This window comes from Zootoca vivipara, chromosome 11 (genome assembly GCF_965207765.1).
Source record: "Zootoca vivipara chromosome 11, rZooViv2.hap1.1, whole genome shotgun sequence".
NCBI lineage: Eukaryota > Metazoa > Chordata > Lepidosauria > Squamata > Lacertidae > Zootoca > Zootoca vivipara.
In genome coordinates, this window is record NC_142594.1 from 35,355,468 (window position 1) to 35,378,360 (window position 22,893).

The window sequence follows — 22,893 nt, forward strand, 5'->3', positions numbered from 1 at the left end:
ATTGGGCACATCATCATCTCCATCATTACTACTACTACTACTAGTACTAGTAGTAGTAGTAGTACTCAATAGTGATGAGTTTCTACCTGGCTTTAGCTCTGGCCCAGCCCTATCCTAAAAAAATGAATAGTAGTAGTAGTAATTCATTTTTGAGGATAGGGCTGGGCCAGAGCTAAAGCCAGGTAGAAACTCATCACTAATTTAGCCTCATCACTGATTTTGTAAACCCTCATAATTGAGCTGTTCATAATTCTATCTATTAACATTATTTGAAGCAAAGTCTTAATGCATTATCTTAAAGATGTTTCCTTGCCTCAGGCAGAAATTTCAAATGCTGTCTGGCATGGTGATACAAAATTATTATTAAAGAAAGTAACTGGCAATTTGCTCCTCTTTAACAGCACCTAAGTCTTTCAAAATTAGGATTGTTTTCCTAGCCATTCTGAGTACATTACTTCCGTAATTTTGCTGGATATTCTTAATGCTGCCAACTTAATGCTGCCCTGCAAGGTTCAAAGTGAAATGTTTTCTGGACATGGTGTTCCCTTGACTAAAAAAGCCCACAAATAGCAAAAACCATTGTGGAAATATGCAATGTAAATAGAGGACAATTACATTGTTCTGTCCAATACTGTCGTATCATTTTCTCTAGCTGGTTGGATGGAACTCCAGTGACCTATGCAGCCTGGGCACCAAATGAACCCAACTTTGCAAATGATGATGAAAACTGTGTGGTCATGTATTACAGCACAGGCAAGTAGAATAAAATACTACCATTAAAACAAAAATCTTGAGATAGTGTGTGCTTGAGGATGGGGCAAGGGATTGATTAATACAGAACAAGTACAATACAGTGAGGGATTATCTGGACTTGCCCGTTGCCCCCCTCTTTAAAGCTCCATGTCCCAGAGCTTTCACTGCAAAAGCCCACTTTTTAAAACCGAAGCACAACAAACGGCAATTCAGGTTTTTCGCAGATTGCTGTTTGCTCCGATTGAGGTTTAAAGAGTGAGTTTTCATGGAGAAAGCTCCAAGGCAAAAGAAGGAAGGAAGGAAGGAAAGAGTGAGCACTCGGACATGGAGCTTTAAAGTGCAGACTGTGCCTGGAAAGCAGGGAGGAAAGGCAAGTGTGGATAAACCCTGAATCTATAGTTGCAGTGACTATTCCATCCATATACATTGATTAGGAGGGAAAATTCATTATTTTACAGCTCTTGAATTGCCTTTTAAAAAAATATGACATGGTAATAAAAGTTTCAAAGGATGCTGTATATTTAATCACATGAGCAACTTTATACGGCAAGAGAGATTTGGGGAAAGACTACACTGTTTCAATGCTATTTTAATAACTTTGGGACTTTCAGCAGTTTATATTGTGAACAACTGGTTGCTTATTCCATCTACACATTGTCCCGTTTTCTTCCAATATGGAATAAGTTGCTGTCGTAGCTCTTTACTGTTCTCATTTGCATTGTATACCTGAAGGACTGCTTGCCCTTTTCAGTTTGCGAGTGATTTAATAACTTCTCTGTTTAGGTTTATGGAATGATATCAATTGTGGTACTGAGGACAGATTTGTATGTGAAAGGCATAACAGTTCTGTCCCTTCATCTGTTGCTCCCATGTTGCCTGTACCTCTTGGAGGCTGTGCTGAAGGATGGCTTTTCTTTGATAAAAAGGTAACTAGTGTAGTCCTTACAAATCACTTGGCATACTAGCCCTTTTTGGATAGCATTAGTGCATACAGTGAATACTTTTCCCAGAGCTGCTGAACATGCAGAGGTTTCACTCCATGTCTTATTCAGGTTTCCTGTATAGAACTTAAAATGAACGTGCACATAGACCAGGTGGTGAAGCTTGTGATTGTGTTGCCACATCCTTCTTCCCCACTAAGAAGTGAAAAGGACTATTGTGTTAGAATAGTAAATCCAACACACACAAAAAATCTGTATCTGAATAGTTTAAATTTTTGATTAAAGGGGGATATTTTAAAAGCTCAAATTAACAACTACCAGGGTGGTTGTTCTCCCCAGTCCCTTCCTCTGCCCCAGGGCCATCCCTAGGCCCAGGCTGGGTGGCATAAGGTGCCAGGGTGCCTGGCCATCAGGGGCGTGGAAGGGGCGTCGAACACTGGTGTCTGCCTCCGTGCGCCTCTACTGTTGAGCGGCTTCAGGCAGCTCTCCGGAGGCGCGCGGGGAGTGCGAGCCTGGGGCCGCCTCTGCCGCACCTCTGTCTCAGCTGTTGAGAGGCTTCAGGCCACTCTCCAGAGGCGCGCGGGGAGTGCTGGCCTCAGGGGCGTACCCAGGATCAAAATTAGGGGGGGCAAGGGGCGGGGGCAAGGGGCGGGAGGGGAGGGGCCACAGTGGGAATGTGGGCGGGGCTACGTGGCCTGCATCCTCCCAGCTCTTCTGAGGAGGCAGTCCCAGGCTCTTGTTCCCGGCGCGAAGCTCCAGAGGTGCGCGGGGAACGTGAGCCTGTGGCTGCCTCCTCCAATTACACTCCCCGCTCCCGCTTACGCTCCCCTCGCGCCTCTGGAGCTTTGCGCTGGGAGCCGGAGCCTGGGGCTGCCACGCTGCGCCCCTTAGCCTTTTGCTTCTAGGGGGGGCAATTGCCCCCTCCTGCCCCCCTGCCCCCCTGGAAAGGGGAAAGGGGGGAGGGCTGGTCTGTTTCTTTCTGGCTGGGGCCGCGCGCCCCGCTTTTTGCATTGAGATTTCTTCTTTCTTTTTAGCTGGGGGGGGCAGCTGACTTCTAGAGTAGGGCAGCTGCCCTAACTTGCCCTGTGCTGGGTACGCCCTTGGCTGGCCTGGGGCCGCCTGAACAGCTGAGAGGCGCAGCGCGGCACCCCAGGCTCGCGCTCCCCGTGCACCTCCAGAGCTTCGTGCGGGGAGAGGGAGCCTGGGGCCGCCTCCTCCATGCCTCTCAGTTTTTGAGCGGCTTCAGGCCGCTCTCCAGAGGCGCGCAGGGAGCGGGAGCCTCTCAGCTCCCCGCGCGCCCCTCCTGCCCGCCTCACTCACGGGGGGCACCGGAGGGATCTTGGCACCAGGGCGCCAGATATGGTTAAGACAACCCTGCTCTGCCCCATTCTCCACCCCATCCTAATCCCCTTCTAACCAGCAAATCCTATGGGGTAGGGCTGCTCCTTAAAGCCAAGCTAAATTATCCCTGTCTGTTTGCTCAATACCGTTTCATGATTGCTACTTTCATTAACCATTACATCATGTATGGAGTTTTGGAGAGTTGTTCTTTCCCCCCCACAGTGCTTCCAGCTTTTTGGTCTTAATGAAGAGAGGAAAAACTGGTCCTATGCACGAACCACTTGCAGGAATCTAGGAGGGAATCTGGCAACTATACCGAACAAAGCTACACAAGGTGCAGTCAGTTATTTTTTAAAAAAACAGATTGTTCATATAGACTTGACATGTTAGAAGTCCAAGAGCCTCAACTCAAGTTACGTTTGTGCCAGAAGAAGTGTTAGAAATGGCTCCTTTGTGGCTCCTTACAACTCAGGTGACTTGAGAAACTTCAGGCCACATGGGGGAGCTGGAAACCAGGGCAGTGATGCAGCAGAGCATATTACCAGCTCCTTCCACATGGCCATAGACCTCAGGGACAGCTCAGTTGGTATATCATGAGGTTCTTAATCTCAGGGTTGTGGGTTCAAAAGCCTCACGTTGGGCAAAAGATTCCTGCATTGCAGGAGGTTGGATTAGATGATCCTAGTGGTCCCTTCCAACTGTACAATTCTATGATTTTATAATTCCCCAAGCAGCACAGGAAGAATCTACTCTGCAAAGATTCCCACAAGACAAGTGCAAGAAGAATAAAATGACCCAGTAGTTATTCTGTATAATGCATTTGGTGGCTTCAGTTGGACAATACTTGGGGAACTTGAGAAAGAGTGACTGCTGTTTTAATAGCAGTTAAAAGAGACTTAATAGGCAAGCTCAATAGCTGGGGTGGGAAAACTTTGTATCTGTTGAGAGCTGTATTTGCTTGGGGGGGGGGTCATCCGGTAGGGGCTGCATACTGTCAATGGGTAGAGCTGAAGGCAAAAGTGGCCAGGGCATCCTTTTTCTCTCCCAACTCTTTCCTCCCTGCCCACTTATCTGCCACCCTTTCCCGTCACCCATACGAAATTAGTCTGATAGCCAAAATTAAGCTACCCACTCCAATTTTATTGTCTCTCAAAGCATAATTTTGTAAATGGACCATTTCGGCAAGCAACAATGCTTATATTGATAGGATAATGAGTCTTAATTAATATCTATATTGTCAGTCTGAGGGAAATAGTCTGTTGTCCATCATTTTGAAAGGAAAATGGAGGGACTATTTGGAAAAGCATTACAAAGAAATGAAATCGAGGGCAGGGTTTGAGATAGGAACAGCAGAAGAAAAATGATAAAGTAATTGTATCAGAGGGATTTTGGTAATAGATGAGAATTTTATATAGAATGCAGTAGAAAAGAGTTTGAATAAGAATACTGTGGAGATGGGGAGTCAATATATGAAACAATGTATTTAATTTGAAGTTAATTTGTAAAAATTGGGAAATTCAATAAAATTATATTGGGGGAAAAGAAAGGAAAATGGGTGATGATTCTAAATCTTAGAAAAGGCAAAACCTCACTTCACCAAACATCTTGTCAGTTCAGATCTAAACCCTTCTTCAGCTGGGAAAAAGCAAGGGGTGTGTATTGTAAGGGTGGCCTATTAATGATTTATCCAGGTACAGAATGTGGTGTGCTGGATTCAGTGGCCCTTTTTGTTATTATAAAACTAGGGTAGCCAATGTGATGTCCACCACACTTTGTGAGACTATAACTCCATTAAGCCCCAAGCAACATAGCCAGTGGTCAGGAATGGTGGAAGATTTAGTCCAACAGCATCTGAAGGCCAGCACACTGGAGATTCTTGCATTAATCAAATGTATTTTGATGATGATGATGATGATGATGATGATACAACATGAACCCAAACTACAACAAATCACATTTTGATGCACTACAGTGGTACCTCGGTTTATGAACACAATTGGTTCCGGAAGTCTGTTCATAAACTGAAGCGTTCATAAACTGAAGCATACTTTCCCATTGAAAGTAATGGAAAGTGAATTAATCCGTTCCAGATGGGTCCGTGGCATTCGTAAACCGAAAATTCATAAACCAATGTGTTCATAAACCGAGGTTCCACTGTATATCAAACACTTATATGTGACGGGCATACATTTGCCTAATCCGTTTGATAAAACGTGTCATTGTTTTTATTTAGCATTCCTCACGGTGCACTTAAAAAGTGCTGCAACTGATCCTTGGATTGGACTGAATGATATTAATATTGAGCGCATGTTTGTATGGACAGATGGAAGTGGAGTCCACTACACAAACTGGGCCAAAGGTTTTCCAGCTTATGGTGTAAGTCCTGCTTGCAAAGGCTTTCATCTTTTCGTCTTTTTACCCCAGAAACAAGAAATATCTTCTATATTCCATTCCTGCAGTGAAACTACATGTTCAGAGAACCTTCAGTGTTAGCACCCCATTTCTGCACCAATTCCCCATTCATTCTCTGGCTGGTGTCGCCTTTGTTTATTTTTAGAGCCAGCTGTCTCAAGCTAAGCAGCTAGTTTGTAAAGTACGGTAACAGTTAGGCAACACCTAACAAGTTTTATAACTCATCTGCTATCTCACCCCACTTCCAGGAAGCATCAGCTAATCCCTGATCTAGAGCACGTATCAGCTACTGATTCCTACTCCTGAATAGGATCTAGAGATCATTTGCAAAGCCTTGCGCTGACAGATGCAAACTGCACTTGTAGTCTGGGTTTATTCTTGCCACTATCTCTGATTGGGTGATTGTGGAGTCTGGTATTTGTCAAGAGCAGTGCTATTTTTTCTAGAAAAAGAGGTGCCAGAACTCACCACGAACACTTCCCTTGTTCTCTTATAATGGCAATGGCACCCACCTGAGAGGTGCCAGAACTGAGTTCCAGCGAGTTTCAGGTTAAGAGTATAAAAGGAAAGTTTCAAGTACAAATGGATTGGCCCCTACATTGTATACCGTAAATAGCTATTGTGTTACTTGTCCCTTTGCTATTATTTCTTAGGAAGACTGCATTTTTATGATGAAGGAGCCTGAAAAGCTGGCAGGATATTGGAGAGATGGGCCATGTTCTGCTAAGAAAAGCTACATCTGCCAAAGAAACACTGGTATGCTTTTTTAGAAGAGAAGGAACAGAAAACAGTGTTTAATGCAGATTGCATTATAGAGTCTAACTCGTTTTCTGTGGCTTGTCATTCTGGTAAAAAAATTTTAAAAAGCTGATTGCCAGCTTTAATGACTGAACTGAGATTTTGTCATCTGAGAATGATGGTGGATAGGAAATTAATTACAGAATAGATTCTTGACCTCTCTGGAAAGAAATGGAGGTGTGTTGTTAATGGTCATGTTGACTACATTTTAGGGATTATGTTTGCTGCTTTTGTGATTGTAAATTAAATGTATTCTGTGGCCTCATCCATATATGTTTTTGATGAAAACTTGACTAAGTGTTATAGCCGGCATTTAAAATGCCGGTTTTCAAGATTTAAAATGTTTAGGGAATAATAGTATTCAGAAATTTAGTGCCAAGTGTGTGTAGCCTAAACTGATCTCAATCTTTTCTCTTGATTACTTGCCTATAGATCCTGCATTATCACACTCTGAAACAACAATTCCAGCCTCTGGTTATGCCCCTTTTGGGAATAGAAATTACACTCTCCTCAGCCCCAAAATGACATGGGAAGAGGCAAGGAAAAAATGTAAATCTGAACAGTCAGAGCTTGCCAGCATTTTGGATCCCTACATTGAATCATTCCTATGGCTATGGGTGTTAAAATATGGAGAGCCTGCATGGATTGGCCTAAATAGCAATATGGTAAATACATATGATATACATGAACATAATATTGTACTATATATCCACATCAAGAGCTTGTGTTCAGAAGGACATAGAAAATACATAGCTTTTATTACCTGACTTTATTAGCAATATCCTTGGTAAGCATTACAAAAGCTTTGGATACCATCTGTGGGTTACCTATGAGCTATTTTCAGTGGCCATAAATTATCTGTACACAAAAGCTTAACAGAAATATAACAATTTCCAGTCTCTAAAGGGGCTTCTGCACCCAGTGCAGCAGCATACCCGCAGGCAGCAAGATCTTTAGTAGTTTTTAGTCTTGACTCCTTTTTCTCCCTCAGAAAGAGAAATCAATCACTTCTATGTTGCTTTAGGAGGGGTGAGGCAACAGGTTTCATAGATGACTTGCATTGTCTACAATGCCTTTTCTACATACCTCCATAGTCCCTTTGGATGAGTGCATTAGGCTAACTTTTCTCATGGCGAGACAAGCCTCAGGACAAGAGCCTTTTAGCCCTTGACCTTTGGTTGTCTCAAAAGGCTCACATCTCTGACAAGTCCTGAGTCATGTGCTATATACCTGGCTGATAATGAATACAGTGGTACCTCGACTTAGGAAGGCGATCCGTTCCACGGTGCTCTTCGTAAGTCGAAACCTTCGGGTGTCGATGCGCCCATTTTGTGCAGGCGTGCGTCGCTTCCGCGCAGGCGCAGAACGCACGCACCACGAAAATACTTCCGGGTTTGCCGACTTCGTAAGTCGAAACCTTTGGAAGTCAAGGCATTCGTAAACTAAGTACCATACTGGATCAACACCAACCAGGATTCTCTCATACATATACATACACACACACATTCAAAACTTGACATCCTTCCTCCTCTCTCTGCAGTTCCTTAAATTTATTTTTAATATCTTCTGCATATTCAAATTAACTTAATTTGCTCATTTATTCATCTACTTTAAATATATACTGTTATAAAACTACAGGTTATTACAACAATCCTGTTCTTATCTGTTTACAATTTATCTGTAAATATTAAAAAAACCTATTTCCATTCTTTTATAAAAAGTTGGCTATCTTGATTGTAGATTGACAGTAGATATTAAGGAAAGTGCTTCCTTCCTGATATTTTAGGTACTGTACTTGGATCCCAAGCTGTTCAGGATTTGGTAGGCTAATACCTTGAATTGAGTGCCATAAGTCAATGGCAGCCAATGCAGTGCTTTCTGGATGGGTGACCCACACATTGTCCCATCAGGCTTCCCCACTTACCAATTTAGCAGCCACATTCTGCAGTAGCTGCAGTCCCTGGACCATCTTCAAGGATAGCCACAGATAGAGCACATTAGAGTAGTCCAGGTGGGAGGTCCAAGAATGGACCTGATTGGCAGACATAAAGTGGACATAAGCATTCCTAGTCAGAAAAGCCAATTGAGAGCCCAGCAGCAGGTAGAAATCCTGGAGCACTCCTAAACTATGACCCTGTTCCTCCAGGGCGATTGCAACCCCTTCTAGGACAGGTTATCTACCTAATTCCCAGACATAGGAACCACCCCTTCACAGCACCTTCATCTCATCAGGATTCAGCCTCAGTTCATTGGCCCCCACAGGGCCCATTTCTGCTTCCAGGCTCTTGTCCAACACCTTCACAGCTTCTCATGATTCAGATGGAATGAAGAGCTAGAGCTTCATGCCACCAGCATACTGAAAACATTGTGCTCCAAATCCTTGGACAGAGCCATAGCTACAGAGGGGCTAGCCAGGTTTTTTGCCCAGGGTGAAGCCTCTAGAGGGGCACCATTCAGGCTCCCAGCCTATGTCTCTGTGTTTGTTTGTTTGTTTGTTTGTGCGTGCACAAACACGTGTGGGGGGGTGCCGACCTGGATCCTTGTCTGGGGTGAAACAAAGCCTATTTTCGCCCCTGCCTTTGATAGCTCAGAATTGTTTCATAGGCATGACTTCAGACGTCATAAATATAGTACTACTACTCAGACTTCATCCCCTAAAGCAGGCATGTCAAACCTGTGGCCCTCCAGATGTTTTGGACTACAATTCCCATCTCCCCCAACCACTGGTCCTGCTAGCTAGGGATCATGGGAGTTGTAGGCCAAAACATCTGGAGGGCCGCAGGTTTGACATGCCTGCCCTAAAGGATGATAAAATGTGTGTATAAAGAAAATGAAAGGGAAAGAAAAGTAAATGTTGTGGAGTTCATGTTATGGAAAATGAACTTAAAAGCTTTCTCTAGGCCAGCATGTGTTAATCCACTGTGCCTTTGGATTTCAGACTGATGAGCAATATAGGTGGATAGGCAACTGGAGACTGGTATATACTAACTGGGCCCCTGGGGAGCCAAAGCAGAAAATAGCCTGTGTCTATTTAGACATTGATGGTCACTGGAAAACCGGAACTTGCAATGAAGCATACTTCTCTTTCTGTGAGCACTACCACGGTAAGCAAAGCAATGTCCATCTGAGCACAGAGCTGAGAAATGTACTATTGACATTTCTGCCTCTTTCGTAGGGAAGGAATAAAATGTTACTTTTCAAACCATCAGGCTATAATAAATAGGCAAACAAAAATAGAATAGAGGTTGCAGTAAACAATCCAGCCTTAGGTAACCATGTTTAGCAACTCATTAGACTCAGGCATGTGTTTTAAGACAGCAATTCTATACACATTTACCTAGGAGTAAGCCCCATTTGACATTACTGTGAGTAAGCACCCAGGAGTACTCAGAAACTATAAACCTATTATTTTAGGGGGAGTTCTTTGACATGTGCAAATTTGCAGAGTTTCACCTCCCATTTCGCTTTCTACATTTCCACGATTCCTCCAAGATAATCATGTGCACCTCAAGATTTCGGATTTGTTCAAATCTTATGCATATCTCTGGTACTTAAGGGTTTCTAAGATACCTGTTCAAAAAATAAAATATTTGTTTCATAATAGGTAAAATCCCAACTGAGGCTCCACAAGTCCCAGGGAAATGCCCTGACTCAAAACAGGACCAGAGATCTTGGATTCCTTTTCGGGCTCATTGCTATCAAATCAACAAACCTTCAAATGGATGGCCGGATGCATCTTTCAAATGTACTCAGTTAGGTGGGTGTCATTTTGATTCAAATCAAACGTGATTTTTCCATGCTAGGAGATTCCTAGTTAGTGTCCAAAGCCAGTATTGTACACTAGTTAGTGTTGCAGTGCAGTCCTATACATATCATGGCATGCCTATCCAGAAGTATGTCCCATCGAGTTCAATCGAGCCTATAGCTAAGTACAGTAAGTGGGTATGGGCTTTCAGCCTTGGACTTTGACCAGAGAGACAGAGGTTCAAATTCCTGCTCACTCATAGAGTTTACTGGGTGCTCTTGGGCCAATGCCCACTTTTCAATTTAACTTATCTCCCAGGATTGCTGTGATGATAAATCAGGAAGGGAATAAACCTGGCATATCTCTCTGAACACATTGGAGGTACAGATGACTTACAGGTGAAACTCAGAAAATTAGAATATCGTCGAAAAGTGCATTTATTTCAGTAATGCAACTTATTATTATTTATTATTTATTTTTATTTTTACAAATGCTTTCTTTTGGAAATTCCACAGTAATAAAACAAATAGTTACAATAATACAAAAATAAACATCGCCATTACATTTCATTAATTACATTCCATTTATAATTGACCCGCCTAACGACAAATAATTGTTGTTGTTGTTTAGTCGTTTAGTCGTGTCCGACTCTTCGTGACCCCATGGACCATAGCACGCCAGGCACTCCTGTCTTGCACTGCCTCCCGCAGTTTGGTCAAACTCATGTTCGTAGCTTCGAGAACACTGTCCAATGACAAATAATTACAATTACAACAAATAAAGGCTTGACATATATTGCTTTGCATGTCATGCATCTATCTCATATAATGGTTTCACCTTTTAAGTTGCATTACTGAAATAAATGCACTTTTCGATGATATTCTAATTTTCCAAGTTTCACCTTTATATGGGGGTTAGTTTCTAGGGATTGCGTGTAAAGCCAGAACAACCCTGGAACCACCACCCACATAACCATTCCTACCTGCCCAGAGCCAGCACACCGAGCGTGTCTTGCCTCATATGCAAGGCGGAGAATTCTCATGCTGGCTGTGGGAGGCTCCCATGAGATCTCACTTTCTTACTGTCTGAATCCAACAACAGAAAGATTTATTATGAAAAGAATATTTAGAAAACCTGATATGCAGGCCTGGTATCAGGGATCAGCACACTCAGGCATTGGCTGATGATCCAAGCACTTTGAAGGACAGCTCCCCTCCACCTGTCCTCACCTGAAGCATGCAGGATTGTCCGTGTAGCCAGGAACCCCACTTGCTGTGGCTCGCCATTTTATTTCCTCCGCAGTAGGTTGCTCCAGACAGACAGAAGGTTGCTCCATTGGGGCCAGAGAAGCACTGTGGGGGAACAAAAAATGGTTTGTGCCAGCAAGCAGTGCTTTCCTGCTAAGCTGACTTTTTGCTGTTGGCTGTGGACATGCCTGCCTGTAAGTAAAGTGAGAGGAAGAGAGATTGGCCTGGGGTGTGAGATAAGCAGAGGGGTGATGAGGTGAGCAGAGTCCTCGCTGCCTGGGAAAAGGGCTTCACTAAGAAAGGGACTTCGCCACCCAGCTCACCATTCCTGCATCCTGGGGGCAGGTGTTTTCATCAACACTCCTGACAACCTCATTATTGCCAAGGACCACATGCCAGGCTGTCAAGAGTCCCATCAAACTGCATGTCAGTTCTACCAGTATACATACATACATACATACATACATACATACATACATACATACATACATACACATTTAGAAACGCAATATTAAAATGAGAATATTTTAAATAAATTAAAATGCATAAATAAAATTTAAAACAGGAATGCAATTTTTAAATGAGTTTACTTTACTTGTATGATGTTTCCCAGGTAGCACCTTGATTTCTATAGAAGATTCAGCTGAATTGAACTTTTTGATGGAGCATACTCAGCAATCCCAACATGCTGACTATTGGATAGGACTGTTCAGAAACATAGATGGTAATGGTTTAACATTGAATATTTATTCATAATACATGGGGCTGTGGCCCTGCTTGCTCCACTCATCAACACCCACCCCAGCCATTTCCCCCACATTAACCCTCGAGACCAGTGTTTCCCAAATTTGGGTCTCCAGCTGTTTTGGGACTACAACTCCCATCATCCCTAGCTAGCTAGCAGGACCAATGGTCAGGGATGGTGCGAATAGTAGTTCAAAAACAGCTGAAGTCCCAGGTTTGGGAAACACTGCCCTAGATCTTCCCCATCTTCCACCTTAGCTTCCCCCTTACCCACTTTACTGAAACCTTGGCCATGGTCTAAACCTGCCATTTCCTCTCTGTTCCTCCACCCCACCCCTGTTTTACACAAACCTTGCTGTTGTTTTAAAGCGCCATTGCCCAGTCAGTTCTGTCCATCCATGCTTTACTCAAACCTTTGCTATACGTCCAGATTTTCCCAGACATTGCTGGGAATTTCTGAAAGGCATCGCTTTGCACTGGATCTTAGGCAAGTCATTCGAAAAAATCGCGCTCAAACCAGGGTGGCCTGGTTTTTACTTTTGGAAATATGGCATCCCTATGGTTTACAGCTGCCATTTTCCTTTCTCCCCCCCCCAACCTTTCCCCATTCCTGCTTTACTCAAAACGCTGCTGTTGTAAACCGCAACTTTTCTTCCTCTCGCTCTTTCCCCATCTGACTTCATGCAGATCCAGGATTGTGCAGCGGCACTACTCTTTTTCTCGATAGTCTTTATGCCATTTATTTTACTTTTCTAATTAGGAGAATGGATATGGCAAGATAACACTGCACTGGATTTTGTGAACTGGAAAGATGAAGAGTCCACCCCCGATCCTCAAGCTATTTTCAGTAATAGCGATAAGAACTGCATTCTCATGAACAGCCATAATGGGAAGTGGTCCAGGGAGCACTGCGGATACTCTAAGGGATTTATATGTAAAAGACGCAAAAGTAAGTCTTAAATGGCTATTCAGCTGAATTTCACAATAATTCTGATGCAGTTGAACATTGAGTCGCTTGTCTAAAGTTTGTGTCTTAGGGCACTCTGCTCTAATTGCTCTCTGATTATGCTACTAGAAGTTTATCCTTGTTGTCTCTTTATTTGCCTTCTTCCTAAAGCTCTCCAAGGAAGGGACTTCCATGTTACTACAGGAAGGGACTTTTTTCTCTCTTGGCATTTTAACAATATCCCACCTTGTCCTATTCTTATTAGGTAATCTTTCTAGACTATCAGACATCCTTTTTCTAGCATAAGCCACATTTCATCAAATTGATACACTGCACTTTGTCTTTCCTACTCCTTGTCACTTCCTATTCTTTTTTTCAACTTTTGACAGACTTTACTGATACTTCCAACCAACTAAATACTCCCTAATAATAAATGGCAGGAGAGAAGGGAGAACCAAAGCTGAGGTCTATTAATTATTTATTTATAAAAGAATATTCTGTCTTTTATAACTAATACGGTAAGGTTATTAACATTTGATCAATATCTAATAGTCAAGGTTCCCACAATCATTCTCAGTCCCCAGAATTGCTGTGCGATAAATATCATAAATTGGTCATTTTCTTCAAAAGGGAAGACCATTTAGTAGTCTCCACATTGACCCAGGTGGCTCTGTGGGTTAAACCACTGAGCCTAGGGCTTGCTGATCAGAAGGTCAGCGGTTCGAATCCCTGTGACGGGGTGAGCTCCCGTTGCTCGGTCCCAGCTCCTGCCAACCTAGCAGTTTGAAAGCACGTCAAAATGCAAGTAGATAAATAGGAACCGCTACAGCGGGAAGGTAAACGGCGTTTCCGTGTGCTGCTCTGGTTCGCCAGAAGTGGCTTTGTCATGCTGGCCACATGACCTGGAAACTATACGCCGGCTCCCTCGGCCAATAATGCGAGATGAGCGCACAACACCAGAGTCGGTTACGACTGGACCTAACAGTCAGGGGTCCCTTTACTTTACCTTTACATTGACATAAAACTCAGCTCATCATTGCTGATCTTGCTAAGCAAAGGGATTAAGTGACTACACTAAACACTTCAAATTTAAAACTTGGCTCCCATTTTCAAATAGTAAGTTATATTTATTTATTTTTATTAAAAGAAGCACACCCAAAAGCAAATGCTGTATCTAAAGTGCATAATCATGTTCTTTTCATGGTGTGATATGTCGGGGCCCAGAGCTTGAAAAATAAAAGGATAAATGTGCTTCCTATAATATTGTCACACACACACACCACATTTTTTCAGGCACTAAGGGATTCCAGAGGTCCCATCACAAACCTTTGGTATTTGTTTCATTGGGAGGAAAACCACTGGAGGCATAAGATGAAAGTGCACACAGCATTAAAACGCCAACAGATCTTTTTCCCTGTTAGGTTTTGGAGGGGAGAGGTGTCTCCAACCCCTTAGCTTTGGACTCATCACAGAGAGTGAATCAGGCTTCTTTCCAGCTCCAGTTGCCAGACCAAGACTGCCTATTATTTGTTCTCCATCAAAGAAAACGCCAGTACCAGCCAGAGTAGGAGGAGGACATGCCAACCTTTCCCCCCTAATCTCCAGCTGTATTTTCGCTGTGTTCTTTAGCCACCGTGGCTCTGCTCTGCCACTGCAGTTGGAGGCAGCAATGCTTCTCAATATCAGTTGCTGGAAACCACAGGAGGGGAGAGGGCTTTTGTGTTCAAATCCTGCTTGCTGGTTTCCCACAGGCATCTGTTTGGCCACTGTGCGAACAGGATGCTGGACTAGATGGGCCACCGGCCTGATCCAGCAAACTCTTCTTATCTTCTTATGACAAGCTATGAAATGTCAGTTGACCAATCCTACATTTTTTGTTCTAGATGGGAAGGAATGGCACCTGGGTGTGCTTGCTGGCACGCTGCTTAAGTTTCTTTTCATTCCTCAGTCTGGTTCACTCTGTTGCTAATCAATGCTAATTATTTATTTTTAAAAAAATATTGATTTGCACACCTAACTTTCTTACTATGCTGAGAACATAAGCATATCTTTTGTTTTACAGTTATTGAAGAGACAACTAAAGCACCTACGAAAAGGACAGGTAAGGCTGTTAAGTGAAAAGAACTCAGGAAAAATTATAAGCATTCTTGCTATCCGGAGCATTGCACCAAACATTCTGAGAAAAGAACTTCTGGTTGAAAGCTGAAGAGAGAAATCTCTAGGAAAGGGTGAAGGCATGATAGCTCTCTACTGGGGGGAAAGGGTGACGACAATATTCTGGAGATCCCGAGCCATAAGGTGGCTAGATTGGCCTCTACTAGGGCCAGGGCCTTTTCAGTATTGGCCCCAATACTGGTGGAACGCTCTTTCACATGAGACCAGGACCCTGCGGGATTTGTCATCTTTCCGCAGGGCCTGCAAGACAGAGCTGTTCCGCCTGGCCTTTGGGTTGGACTTTGTCGGACCCCTGTGTTTTCCTCCCTCATGGCTTGGATTTATGGACCATTTAAAATGAGGCTGCATTTTAAATTTTAATATTGCATTTTAATCTGTATTTTAATTAATTGCTTTCTATGTTTTATTGTAATTTTATTGGTGTTAGCCGCCCTGAGCCCGGTTTTGACTGGGGAGGGCAGGGTATAAATAAAAATGTATTATTATTATTATTATTATTATTATTATTATTATTATTATTATTATTTTCTGGTACAGAACTGCCACTATGAAGCAGAAGAATTGGGGGTTGTGTGAGAGATTTCCGTGTAATGGAATATTTCACAGTGTTTCAGTTGGATCATGAAAGAACAGAATAGCATTCTGTTTAAGATGTAGTACAAAAATAACTGGGGGGTGGTACACCATTGCCTTGGCATTTTGTAGTTTTTGGGGTTTTTTCAGCTGCATTGAAACAGCTAACATCTTTTGGGTTGGATTCCTTCAGTCTGCCAAAACCCTTTTCTTTAAGAAGGGACAATATGTTTCTGACTCCACATCTCTTCTGCTTCTGTATCCCCTCTCCGTACCCTCCAGTCATGTGGCCATTTCATTGGTTTGTAAGCTCTTGGCACTCTATGCTTATGAGCTGCAAACACCACCCAGCTATCCCTCCTCTTCATACAAGGGGGTCTATTGTGTGCGTGTGTGTAATATACATCTTTCCCCATTTACAGAACAAGAAGATATTCCTGCATCAGCACATGGCAGAGTTGCAAAGGTAGTTCTACCGGTTATCTTCATCCTCATTGGCATGGGTACTGGACTCTTTATTTTCTACAAAAGAAGAAGTAGAAAACAACGAACCACTGGCAGCTTTGATAACTCTCTGTATCGTGACACTGAGATCATTCTTCACAAAAATGATTCAGAAGTGCTTGTGGGTGATAAAGAGGGAGATAGGCTGTAATGTGGGAGTAAGTCTCCTTGAGCTCAATAGGAATTACTTCTGAATTGACAGGGGTAGGGTTGCATCATTAATTCGTTTCCAAGAAGTAACCATATGCATATGCAGAGGTCCTTTCTATCACCACATTCATTGTGTGTCATGCCCTGAATGCATAATTATTATTTAGAAAAATATGTATTCTAAATAGAATAAATTCAAATTAATTAATTAATTAGAATAACTTCAAATTAAGGTAATTTTAATCTGTTTTAGTATTTCAACTTTTGTATGTTTTTTTTTAAGCATGGTTGTAATTTCTCCTTGATTTTCTTGTTTTACCATTTTGTAAATTACTTTGTGGTTTTTAAAAATCAAGAGGTGTATACATTTTATGAAATAAAAAATAATAAATTAAAGATGACTTGACTTGAAAAACTAAGGACCATGTCATTGATATCCCCTGGCAACCAAGGTACTGCACAATATTTTTGCCCTAAATCAGCACAGTGTCCATGCATAAAGCTAAATTCCCACTTGTCTGGTTTTATAGGAAGAGTATGGGGTATATCTAGCCCCCCCCTCCACTCTTCCAGGGAAGCCAATCATCAGATTTTTTTAAAAAAGGAATTCCATATGTGCAGCTCAGCTGATTCAGTACCTAACTGTGAAACTCGGAAAATTGGAATATCGTTGAAAATTGCATTTATTTCAGTAATGCAACTTATTATTTTTCATTTTTCTTTTAATTTTTACAAATGCTTTCTTTTGGAAATTCCACAGTAATAAAACAAATAATACATAGTTACAATAATAGTTACAATAGTAATAGTTACAATAATACAAAAATAAACATCACTATTACATTTCATTAATTACATTCCATTTATAATTGACCCACCTAATGACAAATAATTACAATTTTTGCTCTGGTAAGCTCTATGTTATATTATTGCCGCATGTTATATGTGGGGTTGCTTCTGAAGACGGTTTGGAAACTTCAGCTGGTACAGAATTTGACGGCCAGGCTGCTCACCAAGGCAAGATGGTTTGAGCATATTACACCAATCCTGGCCCAACTGCACTTCATTACATATCTTTAGGCATTGGGCAAAAACTTTTCGCTTCAACCCGGACTTTGACTGGTTAACATTCTATGGCCTTTTCAATGTGTTGTGGGGGTTGGTTTGTTTTCGTTTTCGTTACATTAACTGTTTTTTGTTCTCATTTTGTATTTTCAAGTTGTGAACTGCTCTGCGATCTTTGGATGAAAGCTGATATACAAATCTAACTAACTAACTAAATAAAAGTTGAAGCCGTACTAATCGGTACCTGCAACATGTGTTCCTTAAAAATTCTACACTGGTAGCCTCACACACCCTTTCAAATATTATTACAACACATCAACAAACTGCTGGGAAAGGTGATGGGTACTCCCCCCCCCCCTCAGGTGAAAATGCTTTATTCTGGAATGAAATTCATCAAGAGAGATCTGAAATTATTAAAACACACATTCACATTTCTCCTCAGTTATCCTACTAAATATGTGGACAAATTCTATGACAACATTTCACCAAAAGGGGCTTTTGACATGGATGCTGTTAGCTGCCAGGATCTCTACAGCACAACAGTGAAAATCGTGTTGTTGTTTTTTTATCTGACTATATTCTGCAAAATTCCCCAGAACATTCAGGAATCCATCAAATTCAATATGCCTCCATGGGAAGACCACCTGATGGCTTAGGTTAGGGGAGAAGTATTGTCTGATCTAGTTCTACACATATACACTGGCACATGGTACTTCTCTTATTACTCCGAAATGTGGGTATTATTTTTGTCGTAATTTCTGCACTGGCAGACTTGCCACGTGTACTCCTCCACCACTTCTTTTTTTGTACAGTGAATAAGATTCTTTCATATGGATCTAATTACAGAATATATGCACATGGCACACTGATAGCATAGGGGAAATCTAAAGTGTGCAGGTTTCGTCCTTTGTTCCTCACAGTTGCTGTGCTCTGTGAGACAGCTCAAAGCTCATTTACTAAGTTGTTCACTGGTTCAGTAGTGGCTGTTGCTCAGTAAATTGTGGTCCTCTATCAGAAAGCTGCACATTACCAAGGGGGTATCATTAAAATATAATATCCCACACTGCTGTGTAAATAAAACTAAACTCTTATGCTGAACTGCTGGAACATATAGAGTTATTTCTGCTATTAGCCAAGAAATGAGTATAATAAAGCTTATTATTAACATCCCCATGTTTTTTAGCTGCTGTCAGTGATGGAAATAACTGTGCAATACAGAAATCCGGGACTTGTTCATAGCAATGTTCTGCCAACGGTATGTGGAATGGTGGAAAAAGCAACATGGTTTATGTTTCCACTTCGATTCAGACTTCACCTGAGTTCCCCCAATTCCTGTTTTCCCATGTAGAGCTAAGGAAGAATTCAAAGTGTTGGTGCTGACCTTTAAAGCCCTAAACGGCCTTCTCGGTAGTGACACACGCCATGTGGAACGCCCTCCCACCAGATGTCAAAGAGAACAACTACCAGACTTTTAGAATACATCTGAAGGCAGCCCTGTTTAGGGAAGCTTTTAAAGTTTGACCGACTACTGTATTTTAATATTTTGTTGGAAGCTCCCCAGAGTGGTTGGGGAGACCCAGACAGATGGGCGGGGTATACATAATAAATGATGATGATGATGATGATGATGAAGATCACCCTCACTCTTGCTCCAGTGAGAGCATCAACTCTCAGCAAATCTAAATAACTCATAGTGTTTACCGTATTGGCCCGAATATAAGGCACATCTGCAAATAAGCTGCACCTTTAAAATTCAAGGGGGGAAGGGAGTCAAAATATGATGTGTGGAATTATGTTTCAGGTTGTTTACCCAGTACAGCCTCCAGACATCAATTCAGAAGTTCAGCAGCCTCTCTGGGACCAGCTCAGACATAAACAGAGGTAGAGATAGGTGTCGTTGTCACACTGCTGATACTTCAGATCTCCAGAAGAATAGGAGGCAGTCCATAGACCACTGGCTGAGACATGGAACAGAAATCCGCCAACGGCACCTTCTGAAAATGATTCTCCAGGAATGACTAGAGCCACCATAACACTCTGCTCCCCTGCCTCAGTAAGACAGCACTGGCTGTCTTGACTAAACTATCCTGCCTCAGTCCCAATTCAGACAGCTAATCCAGAAGAACTTGACAGCTGGTATTAAAAGCTGCTGAAAGGTCCAGGAAAATCAATAGGGTTGCACTCCCACCATCCATTCCCTGACAAAAGTAATCCTTGTCATGAGCTAATGAGATATAGATGCCCTTACCTGTGGATTCAACCATCCAAATGCTGGCTAACAGCCATATGCATGACTTTGATGGAGTGCATCCCTCTGATTATATTTGCATTTAGGGAATTCTTATGCATTACATAGCACTGGCTGTCTTGACTAAACTATGCATTCATGCTTAGAAAAATTACAGGCAACCATGTGATTGGCCCAATAGGGGGAAAAATCCGACAGCCTTTATTAGGGCTGACTAATATATCACAAAGTCATGTTACATGTAAAGCAAAACCATAACATTAATGGAGGGGAGAAGGGAGATTATGGAAATGCCTGGAATTCTACAGAATCTAACTATCTTGACATGGAACATGGGAAGTTTTATGTAGACTGAATTAAATTACAGTATATTGTGCCAGGGTGCGAAATAGATTTCAGACTGCATCAAGGGCTGCTGGGACACAGAAACACGAATGGTTGTTACCCCCCTTTTTTTGTTGAAAATATACAAGTTAGCCATTACTTGGCTCTGTCTCCAGCACTGAGCAGAGAGTAAGAATCCATGTGAGCCACAGAGCATGCCCTTGTCTGCAATGTTTCCATTTAGAATCCAGCACCCCCCCTGTCTCCATGTAGGGGAGTAGCAGATGTATGGGGTTCAAATCCTGTGCAGAGTTCAAAATAAAATATATATACTCAGGCAGTAGAATTCTTCAGTAATAATTTACTGAGGTTCAAAAGCATACAGGATCTTTCTGGATCCCCAGTAGGCTAAGGTTCAAAAACGTTAGCTCATAAGCTTGCATTCAGTTACAGAAGCAAACACACAGCCAGGATAACAGAAAGTAGAAAGAGAACACAGAACCACTCAGTAGGCAGGAGATATTGATTTGAATGTATTGCAGAACAACCCGCTTCCCCAAAAAGATGGAATAATTTTTGCAAGAAATATTTTTTTGGGGGGGGGGGATGTGCTGAGAAGAGTGGGATAACATTGGCATTGACCCAACAACATCTAACCTCCCTGCAAGCAAATCGGAACGAATGTTTGATAAATAGCCAATGTCATCTACTCTCCCTGCAAACAAATCAGGATGAATGTTTGCTAAATGGGTCACCTGGAAGGAGCCCAAATAATAAAAATGGATATAGAGCTTTCTTTCTTAAGTTATTCTTACTTTAGGGATCGGAAGAGGGCCTGCAATCTAGACATTCTGTGAATGAAATAGAAAGCATTTACATTTTCAATACTTTTTTCTTTTGCAGGAAAATATCATTTTAAAGATAGGAGAAGCAGTGCTTCCTAATTACTTAATTTTTGAAGGATAAATTGTTTTGCAGATATGCATCCTGCTTTCTGATTGGACTAACTAGGGTATAGTTGCATAAGATATACACTTAAAATAGTTAGCTATGTTTTACAATGTACTTTCTGCAACCTGCCAGGAAGGACTTGTACAAAATGTCTATCCACCTCCCTTGTTACCTTAAGTGCAACTCTCTCCATAGCAACCAGAAACTTTTCAAAGCAGGAATAAACTAATCCTCTCTGGCTTGCAGAGCACCGCCAAGGAATTTAAAAAACACTGGGCTTCCCAGCAGCTTAATACTTTGAGGGATTCAAAAGGCCACAAAGCTAAAGATACACAGTCCTTCCTTTTATCCCCCAGAGCAAAGGTAAGAGGAGAAAATTCAAGATAGGAGTTTCCTTCTGACGTTTTTTCGGTTCTAAATCCTTTCTCAGTGCCACCCTAAAACTAAAACTATTTTTAATCATCAAAAGCCCTTCTTCAACATCCACACAGTTGTTAATTTCCCATCTGACTATACGCCAGGCAGTGCTTTGGCAGGCATTATTAGCTGCTTCTACTTTTATAGCTTCTAAGTATTGCTTTATTTTGCAATATTCTTTTATATTCTTTTACAGTAAATCAGGTCTGATGTTGTGTATAACAGGCATGAATGCTGTATGGAGGATGCTTCCAGTAAAGGGATGCATGCATTCTTGCTGTGTTTGTTGGCTAGAGTAGGCCAAACTTCCTATTTCAAAGCAAAAGTTTATCTTTTGATGCAGCAGGTATATTGTATTGGAATGAAGGACATTTTATGAGCGATGTCCTTTGCAAGTGCTTTTTTTCTTTTAAGAAAATTGTTTAAGGGTACTCTAATTTTCCTACTCATATTGAAATACTGCCCCTCAATGAGGTCAAACTTAAAATCACAAAATGTTTAGGGGTATGCGTACCCCTGCCCCCCCCAGAAAAAAGCACTGTCCTTTGCGGTATCTGGAATTAGTTATAGAATAAATTGTACGTCTATAGGAGTTTCTTGGCATGGGCACAAGCAAATCTTCATACATTTCTAATCATGTTTTGATAAAATTACATATTTGCAAGGTTCGTTTCAGCATGATGAGAACATTAAAAACTTTAATCAAAATGTGATGTTAGTCTGCTTTCTTCTTTTTTTTAACATTTCATTTCCCTCTAATCTCACTCTTTTACATTCTTCACTACCACCACGTGTATGTAAGCTTGCTAATTCAGGATTGCACTTCAGGCATCTGATGAAATGGCCTGTGGTCCATAAAAACTTATGTCTTAATAAATTTGTTAGTCTGTTAGGTGCCATAGAATCCTTTGTTCTTTAAATTTAGAGAAAGAATGGTTTTGGATAATGAAAAGTTCACTGGTGTGTTTTTTTCTACAGGGAGGAAAATTGCATGCAACTAGAAGCAGGTGTTTCCTCAAATTTTAAAAGTATTTGTGTCTGTTTTTGGCAGTGGGTGTGTAGGTACAAACAACGCATGAATTTTAAGAATGATGTCATGCTCTATGGCTTAGTTGCTAAATAAGAAGTGTGGAGTCAATCTCGTTTGGAAATCATACTTGTTGGACCTCTTACATGGAAACTCGTCTTCGGTCTATAGATGCGTAGAGAATAACTGATTTTTCTATAAAAAAATGAGGAGGCAATGGCATTCTACATATGTGCAATGGCACACTATCTTAAATAAGTGTTGTACAAGTGTTTTTACAGGTTCTATTTTGATGAAAACAACATGACAACTGTCTTCCCTTTGTCTTGGGTTCCGAGGCCAATACAGATAATCTTAAATCCAATGTGAGTACAGTGTGTGTTGTAGTGGTTAGTGTCAAGGCTTCAGGGAATCCTATCCCTTCACAGTGGGATACCAAGAAGTGGAAAAACAAAAGAGTTCTTACCAGGTAGTTTATTCAATATTCACAGAGAGAGACAAAGGAATGCGGTCTCTCTTAGTTAATGGCATA

The 22,893-nt window shown here is 41.7% G+C and overlaps 1 protein-coding gene across 1 annotated transcript in view; it reads left to right on the forward strand.

Annotated features, from left to right (window-relative positions):
* The window catches only part of LOC118091915 (macrophage mannose receptor 1), a 40,811-nt gene extending 24,067 nt beyond the window's left edge, over positions 1–16,744 (forward strand). The window contains exons 19-30 of the mRNA XM_035129502.3: positions 653–753; positions 1,537–1,679; positions 3,258–3,369; positions 5,269–5,411; positions 6,101–6,203; positions 6,678–6,910; positions 9,184–9,349; positions 9,850–10,002; positions 11,851–11,961; positions 12,742–12,930; positions 14,990–15,028; positions 16,098–16,744. Of these exons, the coding sequence (XP_034985393.3) occupies positions 653–753; positions 1,537–1,679; positions 3,258–3,369; positions 5,269–5,411; positions 6,101–6,203; positions 6,678–6,910; positions 9,184–9,349; positions 9,850–10,002; positions 11,851–11,961; positions 12,742–12,930; positions 14,990–15,028; positions 16,098–16,330 (1,726 nt within the window). The 3' untranslated portion in view covers positions 16,331–16,744. The remainder of the gene's footprint in view (positions 1–652; positions 754–1,536; positions 1,680–3,257; positions 3,370–5,268; positions 5,412–6,100; positions 6,204–6,677; positions 6,911–9,183; positions 9,350–9,849; positions 10,003–11,850; positions 11,962–12,741; positions 12,931–14,989; positions 15,029–16,097) is intronic.
* The last annotated feature ends 6,149 nt before the right edge of the window (positions 16,745–22,893 follow it).